The sequence below is a fragment of the Micropterus dolomieu genome, linkage group LG09, assembly GCF_021292245.1.
Source record: "Micropterus dolomieu isolate WLL.071019.BEF.003 ecotype Adirondacks linkage group LG09, ASM2129224v1, whole genome shotgun sequence".
NCBI classification, from domain to species: Eukaryota; Metazoa; Chordata; class Actinopteri; order Centrarchiformes; family Centrarchidae; genus Micropterus; species Micropterus dolomieu.
The window spans coordinates 401,400-410,969 of NC_060158.1; the positions used below are offsets into that span (position 1 = coordinate 401,400).

Genomic DNA, 9,570 nt, shown 5'->3' on the forward strand with positions numbered 1-9,570 from the left:
AACACTGGACTGGAAGTGTGCTGTGTTAAAGAGGCAGCAGAGCAAATTTGCCAAGGAAAGACTCACAGAGAAGTCCGGGTTCAGATTGGTCTGTTAAGCTATCTACGTTCACATCAAAAAACATGTCACGATCCTGTCCTGAGTTCTCTGTGCGTTGTACATTGATTCTTGTTTCTCTGTTTCTGGGTTTTGATTTTTGATTCTAAGTATGGTTTTCTATCTGAATTTTAGTCCTGTCATCTGTTCTGTTGAGTTTAGTTCTCTGTAAGTTAATTTATTGGTCAGATCGGTATCTGTTATTTAGTCTGTGTTTTGGTTCCATATCCTGTGGTCTACTGTTTCGTCTTGTTTATTCTTGCGGGGATTTTTCTGTTTTCTTGTCTTACTATTTAGTCCTGCATTTTAGTTCTGTGTCTCAGTATTTAGTCTCGGTCTGTGCACTTCGGTGTTCGTTATTTTGCCTATGTCTGCTCCGTGTTCGGTTCTTGGTTCAGTCTGTGTTTTCTGTTACATTTGTAGTCTAACTGTATGATTAGTTTTTAGTCTGTTCTGTGTTCCAGTATGTTTCTTCTCTTGTGTCAGTTGCCAGTGCCTTGTGTTCAGTGTTCAGTCTGCTTGTTTCAGTTCTGTTCCTGTTTGGATCTGTGCCTGCCTAAGTTCTTATCTTTTCTGTTATCTTTATCTTTTCTGTTCTTTTCTTATCTATCTGGTGTTTGTTTCATGCTTAGTTTCTGTCTGCCTGTCAAGTGGTTTATGGATTCCTCTCACCAAACCGAATGTTTTGTCATGCTGGATTCATTAGACTCAGCCACTAGTAAGTGTGCTCGCTTTGTGTTAAATAAACCTTTCTGAACTGAACCTACTCTGTGTCCTGCATTTGGGTCCTCCAACCTGCTCACCATACACCAATCCTCACAACATGACCTGCCATGGTTGCTACGAATATATGTTTCAAATTTAATGGAAATTCAGTAGTTGTGAAGATATTTTAGTCTGGATCAAAGTGGTAGACCGACCAGCCGACCAACACTGCCATCTTCAGATCCACACTAGCATTTATCAAAGGCAGTAACAGAGTGCTGTCAACAACTGGTTCAGTGATCAGAGCAACAGTTTGTTCCATTATCAGTGTTTTGATAAATGTTATTGGTCAGGGTTTGTAGAGTTTCACTATGAGATTTATGGGAATCAAGGCGTGACAGTAGAGGGGGACCATTGACTCTGGATGAATGTTTTACTTTTTCCTTAAAATTTTTCAGAGAAAAAAATCAAGGTTGCTGAGACTCACAATTTCCCCTGCACCTGTATACGTACTTCTTGGAATTTCATGTATTTTGTGTGAGAGAGAATTTGCCAGAGCAAACATCATGAGTTTATCTTCGAATGCTGACTCGTGTCTAATATCAACTACAATTTGCTTGAAAAAGGGAATGAGTCATTACATGCCACTCTCACAGCCACGATATACAATGCACCTTTTGCAACAGGTCAGTGAATGTAAGCCCTCAACTGCACTGCTCACCTGAAAGCTCTGAGCAAATTATGCTTCTTCCTTGTCCTTTGTCCTCATTGCTTAGAGTCTTTTGTTGAATGCCAAACTTCCTTTAACTGGAAATCTATTGATTCATTGCTTATTTTGGTCATAACTGAAATCACAATTATTAACACTGTTACTGATTGACTTAGGAAACATTGTGCATTTATGTTAGTTTTAAAATTTGTGACGTCCCCATCTTTCGGCTGCTGGGATGTCTGTCTCTGTATCCTGTGTTGCAGATGTCAGGAGGCGTGGTTAAAATCATCAGTTGTTGGAGCCACCTGGGCCCGGGATTCTCCACTATAAGAGCGTGTCTTTTGTTCTGCACCGAGGGCTAGAGAGGAGAGGAGGGAAACCCTGTTCCCTATGTTCCACGCTCCTTGTTATTTTTTTGTTTCTTCACACTTCACTCACTAGTCCTTCAAGCATGCATACCTGCTGACATGACTGATCTGATTATCACACCTCATATGACTTTTTGAATATTAAGTTGTTTCTGTTAGTTTAAAATAAAAGTAATGGTACCTTTCCTGCAGTTTGTGTCATTGTTCTGTTCTTTTTTGTTGCGGTTTTAAGCCAACTGTGACAAAAATTAAAATATTTAAAATATTCCCGATTTACTAGTAACAACTGATTAGATATTAGTACTTAATTTTAGTTACTAGTAACTATTTTTAAAAACATTTTTTAGTAACTACTTGCAGATATCCCCTATTCATTTCTAGTAACTATTTCCATTTGACTAGTTATCTATTTTTTGAAACTAGAACCTATTTATTAGATATTAGTAACTATTCCAAAAGATAATATTAACATTTGAACTCTTACTAGTAAATTTTCTTTGGTTACTAGTCATTCATTAATGAATAGAAAAATGGCTTAGTACCATTTTAATTGTTACTTGTAAGAATGGCCAAGTAACATGGAATAGTTACTAGTAACTAATGAATAGGTACTAGTATCTAAATAATAGATACTAGTAAAATGGAAATGGTTACTAGTATCTATTTGAATAGTTACTAGTAAATAGGTACTAATAACTAAAAAGACATGGGGATTGGGGGGCAGAAACAGACAGCACAGAGAAAGGACAACACCTGTAAGAGAAGGGGGATGGAAGCTGGGGACAACAGGGAATAGCAGAGGGAAACACCAATTGCAGAAAGCAACGAAACCTGCAATAGAACAGAGAGGGGGGCTTGGGGAGGAGAAAAACAACAAACAAACAAACAAACAAACAAACAAACAATAATAAAAATAATAATAATAGTAAAAGACAACCAACTGAACAGCAGGAATAAACAGCTGACAGAGTAAGACAACTAAGAGAAAAATGAAAACAAGAAACAGTCACGCACATGTGGTGTATAACATATGTGGATTTGACCATAACAGTTTAAAATAACACTGTAGCAGCTTGATAGAGGATTAATGACCTTTTAAGGGGAGAGTAGAGGTTAGTGTTTATGTAGGGACTGAACCCTTCTATGGTGTCTAACATATGTTTACACTTATCCTATAGGACTGTGCCCTTATATGGATTGGTGCCTTAGTTTGCAGACTCAGACCCTTATATGGTATGTAGCAGATGCCTAAACATGTCCTATATAAGCTGTGTTCGATGTACAGAGAGACAGAGTGGCCATCGGGCTGGGTCACTCTCCAAGCTGCTGCAGAGCTTGTAATTGATGCTGAATTCCTTGATGTAATAAACTTTTATGATCAAAAACAGTGTCAAGCGGATTTCTTCTCAACACATCATCGCAGCATTATTGTTCGGACACCACACACACTAAATAAGCAACACAGCACAGCCAAGAAAGCTGGAATAATAACAATAAATTTAAATAAGTAACTGAAAGAAAAGCATCAGGAATAATTCTACCAAGGACAACGTAAATTTGTATGTGTGTGTGTGTACATGTGTGTGAGGATAAGCCTGTTAAAGAATGTAGTTGTTAGTGAGAGTGGGGCGCCACGACTGTGCCACACCTACCCCAGCAACAGGCAGGCAAGAACCCCAGTAGCCAATAGGGGTGGGAGAAAGAAAAAAAAACCTCCCAGATGCACTGTGATGCAAACGCCGAAAAAAAAACCCCGACCCAACCAACAGACGCCCCCCCTGACAAGCACCGCCAAGGAGGAGCACCAAAACCTACCCCGACAACACCGGACATGTGCCCCAGAGACTCCCGAATGCCCCCACTGTGAGTGAGCCGGCAGGGGGAAGCAGCGGGAGCCCCAACCCAAAGTCTAACAATCCCCCGCCCTCGCTGGGGCCCCTCCAGCAGCCCCACTGCCATCCCCCCACCTCACCGTTCCCACATAATCAGGAGCTACGATTCCCCTAAATGTTCTCTGCCTCGTGATACTGGGGAAATGCCAAAGCATCCGTAGGTTGATGAAACAAAAACAGTGCAGCACATGCCGTCATCTGAGATGACGCATTCGCTGCAGAATCCATTTGTTGAAGAGAAGAAAAAAAAAATTGTCTCAAGGTAGGATGAAACCCTCAACCCTTGGGTTGAGTCCTACATCTTACCAACTGAATTAACTGAACAACATGTCAATGCAGGTCAATATTATAACTTGTGGCTTATTATGGCTCATCCACCATCTAATGGTTGAAAATATTGCTCTGATGCTAAACTTATTTGCCGACCCCTGCAGTATATTGTTACTACTTCTTCTTGTAACATACGCATTCAACATAGTGATGAGTGTCTGCACTGCCTGAATTCCACCGGAAGTAGAACAAGAAGAACGTAGTATGTTGATAGAAATGTCTCATTCTAGGGTAATAAAAACATAATGGCTTATTATGTAAGGTCTTTACACACCACTGAAAACATAGTTAAGGATCTTTATATTGCATTTCTTTCGACAGATCCTCAGAAATATTACACCTTTAAATAGAGACTTAATGAATTAAAGAATTAATGTGAAAACGGCTTGCCATACTGTCATGTGATTGGCTGATTATCCATGTTAACAAGCAATTGAACAGGTGTACCTAATAAAGGGGCTGGTGAGTGTATGTATACACACATACTGTGTGTTATGTGTGTGTGTGTGTATATATATATATATATATATATATATATATATATATATATATATATATATATATTTAGAGATAGTGTTCATCAAGCAAGACTGGGGTAAAATAGTCATGTTGGTGTTGGACTGTGTTCATAATTCACTTAGCATGGTGCTGCCTTGGTGAGGCTCTCTTTAAAATTATAGGTCTATAAAGTCATAGGACTACTAGCAGACATAAAACTCTTTGCATTTTTGGGCCTAGAGGGTGAGGTCACAGGATAGGAGTGTTGCACATTTTCCTCTCTGTGTGAAACAATTACGTTAATTACTTTAACATGTTATCAGAAGCAGTTAAGCATGTGTGCAGTAAACCACATCACTTTCTGTTGATTGGTTAGTCCAACAAATGTTTTTACCAGACGTGAGATCATGACAAAATGTAGTCCTAGAGACACAGACTGTGTCTACTTCTGTCTAACTGGTTTGGAGTACTTTGCCATATGTCTGTCTGTCTGTGGACAGATTTTTAATTGATAGCATCACAACCGAGCAAGATGCAGTCATGAAACTTTACAGATTTGTAGTTCAGATCAAAATGAAGGCCAAAATCAAGAATAGATGTGGTTCGAGCAAGGGCCCTGGATGAATTCAATTCAGCTGATATTGCGCCAAATCACAACAGTCATCTCATAGCGCTTTTCATAAAAGAGCAGGTCTAGACCGTGTACTGTAATATTATATATATTATATATTATTATATATTATATATTATAATATTATTATAATATTTACAGAAACCCAACAATTCCCACCAAGAGCAACCACTGGGCCACCCTCGCAAATCTGAGTACTGTAGAAAATGCGAAAATGTAGTACTCAGGCTCTAAAAGTTCTGCAGGGCCAAAAAAGATTTCTTTATGATTACCTAAAAAACAACAACTATCAAAATGATCAAAATCATGGCAACATGAATTAAAATAATAAGATTAAACAGTTAGTAACTACAGATGAATGCTGGCTTTAAAAAGTAGAATAACAGATGTAGAACATAATGAGGTTTGACTGAATAGTAAAAAAAAAATGCATGAAAAAGTGTACAAAGGAATATGAATACATGGGAGAGTGGGAATGGGCTCAATGATGAAATATAGTGTAAGCAAGGAGATGAACTGCATTGCTTCTGAAGGACTGTGAAGACACTGAAACATGAAAGGGTCATTTGAACAGGGAAAATATCCTGGAAAACCTGGAATATTTTGGTATGAAAGTTATCAAATATCCGAATGGAAGCCAGAATTTCCATGAGCTCAAAAATATTTGATGTTTGAATGAAGTTTCTATGTTGAAAAATGTGGAACTCAAGTGCCAAAAAACAGAATAATCATAGTAAAAACAGAGATTTTTAACATATGTTGGTTGGTTCTAGCATTCACACCAAATAAATAAACAAACAATGTTGGATAATAGATACCTTTAATCCATTGACAAAGTGATATCACAATTAAAGGCTACTTACTCAATAATAAATTACTTTTACAAATATTGAATATTAGTGATTTTTTTTGTGGAAAGGAGCAATTTCATTTTTTTCTTTGAATGGCAGCTGTGGGGCGGGTCTTCACCCTCAGCAGCTCTGGGACTGGTCGATTGCTTCCCCGGTACAAGTCCAATCCTGTGATCCACTCAACGTCTCTGACGCGTGATTGATGGAACCACATGTGATCTTCAACCCAATGAGATTCGGCTTCTGTACTCTGTCGACGCAAAACATAAAGTGATTAATTATGTTACGTTTGACTGAGGTCAGAAAAAGGACTGTTTGTGATGAGGTGTCTGCACATTATGGCTTCTTTTCTTCTCTTTATTGCTTCCTGTTCTTAAAAAATAACTGGCTGAGGTTGTAATATGGTACCTTTGTTGATTTTTTTCTTGGTTGGGATTTTTCAGCGTTGCCTAACTTTATTACAATAAAACAAATTTGTATATTATGACATTCATGATCCTCAGAGGATGACTCCATGTGATCTTCGTGACACTCCGACCTTCCCTCTAGCTCCACTATAAAGCCACTTTACTCACACTTTGACAAGGTATCTCTCAAACTATCAGCCACCTTTTCCATCACATCTGCTTTGGATATTCATGGTCTGTGAGTTAGTCTTAATGTTGTTGGTGATCCCCTGACGGTTTTTGTAGGGTCATCTTCGAACCAACATGTACACTTCATCTCTAGACATATCACATTCTAACAGTTAGGTTACCATAGCATCTTTTGAGCACATTCATGCTGTCCAGAGAATGAAACACTTTGGGAAACTTTTAAGTACTGCATTCATTCACATTTCTGTGGAAAGCTTGCTACACAATGGGTTCTTTGGTCTTCATTTTTTGTTTTACTTGTGAAAGGCTTCATCCTGTGTGTTACTACACAAGGATGCCGTCACCCTTTCTTTCAACACAGGAACAGACAACAGTGTAGCTTTGTTCTGGACCAGTAAGGCAGTTAAATTGGCAGGTAGTTTCGTACTAAGTCAACACAAACAGTTTCAGTTCATCGGTCTGGCCCAGCATGAGGTGGCTCATAGATTCTGAAAATAAAGACATGATACAGCTGAATGAATAAAGTGTCATCTTTAATAGGTGAACTCATTGGGATTTCTTACTTTGCAGCTTTCTGAGTTGTTGAGTCTGTGAGGCAGCAGGAAGGACACGGTCTGCATCTCGCCAACGCAGGAGGTCACAGGCACCGCTGAGTCCCTGCAGCTGGACAACACCGCAAAGTAATGTGTGGGGATGGAGATGTTCGTGCCGGAAACAAACCTAGAGTCACACAAATGCACCTACAGTTATTCATCAGCTGATCATCAAAGGTCATTCCAACTTGCACATTTCAGCCCTGTCCACATACTGTTGACCATTTGGCGAACTTACACCCATCTTCTGTCTTATCTCTTGCCTTGCTTTCCATACATATTTATCTATATAGCTCTGCGTAGAACTTTGTGCTGATTTGCCGTAAGTTAAAAGATGAAATGTCTTGCTTTCTGTATTTCTCTTAAACACTGTAGCTTCAAGTGGAAGACTTTCTCAAGCATGACTACTTCTTTCATTGCTCTGTGTGAGTGGAAGATGAAAAAAGGAGAGAGAAATTTTAATAACCTGTCAAGGGTTATGACAGGCTGGTGTCTGTCCAAGCATGCAACTAGCAAAAGCTGGTTAAACTGCGTGCAGATCATCAGTGCAATACACAAGTTAAATAAAAGCCAAAACTTAACTTTGATGTCTAACTTTACTTTAACTTCTAAATCAAACATCAGCAATGTGTAGACAGACACAGGATTTACATGTGTAACACCAAATTTTTCATGAATTTCACGCGAGTCAGATCATTTATATTGAGACTGATAGAAATCCATAGTTCACAGGGTGTGTTGTGTGACTCTCACATGACAGCCCATTCCATAAAGATGGGGCCTCCTTTTCCAAAGAAAGTGACTTAACATGTATTCATTTAAACAATAAGGTTGTGTCAATGGTTGAAAACACTAAGTCACTTATCCAACAACCATTGACACAGTGTGTGGTTCAGGGTTTTCTTTTCTTTGTCCTTTCTTTGTGATTATCGCCTTGTGGCCTTATCATTTCTGGTTACATCATATTTAGCTGCTCCAATTGTTGGAAATTAAAACAGAGCATTCTTGAGCAATGTATACATTGACCATATATGTACATTGCATATTATACATGAAGAGATGTCCCAAAGATGAGGAAAAAAATGAAGAATGTGAAGATGAAGAATGACAAGAGCAGTGTCTTACTTCTTCAAGTCCATTATAGTGTAAGTAATGGTCCAAAGAGTTGTTATAGTTGCACTTAATGAAGAAAGAAAAGAGTGGCTGTGTTTTAACAGTAAGTTAACTGGTGTTGCATGAATCATAAATGTCGTTGGTCAGTAAGATTTTAATCTGTTCTGCTGCTACATTATGAACCATCCAAACCTCTGAGGTCATCTAGGACTGGTCTGCTTTCTCTAAAGTCTAAACCAAACATGGAGATCCAGCGTTCAGTCTTTATGCACCACACATCTGGAACAAACACCCAGGAACATTCAGTCCTTTTAAATTAAGACTGTTCTCTTTGCCAATGCCTTTCAAAACAAACAGGACACAACCAGCAGGAAAGGTTTTTGCATTTCAGTCTCTGGAGTAAAGCTATGGAACAGTCTCAATGAGAAACTAAAGCAGTGTCCAAACATTATTCAGTTTAATCGGGTATAAAGATATGGTTTTCACTGGTTTGCAGGGAGGAAGAAGGGGGTGAATAATCAACAGGTGTTTTCTGGGGCTAGTATTTATTTTCAGTCTTGCTGTTATTGTTATTATTATTTAATTATTTCTGAATTTTTATTTATTTATTTATTTGGGTTGTGGACATGGGGTGGGATTAAATAAGTTTTTTTTCCTCTTTCCACTCCTTTTGGAATATGTAAGAAAACTGACAAGAGTTTAAAAAAAATCTTTACTCATTTATTTATTATTGTGCTATTTAATTATTTTGATTAGTTTATTTGATTGCATTTTTCGGATGTTTCTGTTTTACATATATTGGAAATAAACACACTATGACTACATTTGGGACAATTCTTTCAAATCTTGCACTGCACTGTTCTTTATTCTGTTCATACAGTTTTATTCCATTTTAGCTTATTTTAGCTCAGATTTTATTATCCTGTGACAGACTATATACTTGTATATTGTCATGTCTTAAAACCTTTTTATGTCTTATATAAACTTAAATAAACCTGCCTTTATTTTAGAGTCTAATTCTGCCTACACAAGCAACCCAACACAAATAACAAGTAGCCAAAATCTTTCGTTTTCTTTTCGTTCATTGCTGTGTGTGTGTGTGTGTGTGTGTGTGTGTGTGTGTGTGTGTGTGTGTGTGTGTGTGTGTGTGTGTGTGTGTGTGTGTGTGTGTGTGTGAGAGAGCAA

At 38.2% G+C, this 9,570-nt stretch overlaps 1 protein-coding gene across 1 annotated transcript in view; it reads right to left on the bottom strand.

Annotated features, from left to right (window-relative positions):
• Positions 1–6,070: 6,070 nt before the first annotated feature.
• The window catches only part of LOC123976225 (venom phosphodiesterase 1), a 47,409-nt gene continuing 43,909 nt past the window's right edge, over positions 6,071–9,570 (bottom strand). Inside the window, exons 23-24 of the mRNA XM_046058189.1 lie at positions 7,243–7,399; positions 6,071–6,333 (exon numbers count right to left, since the gene is read on the bottom strand). Coding sequence (XP_045914145.1) covers positions 6,160–6,333; positions 7,243–7,399 — 331 coding nt within the window. The 3' untranslated portion in view covers positions 6,071–6,159. The remainder of the gene's footprint in view (positions 6,334–7,242; positions 7,400–9,570) is intronic.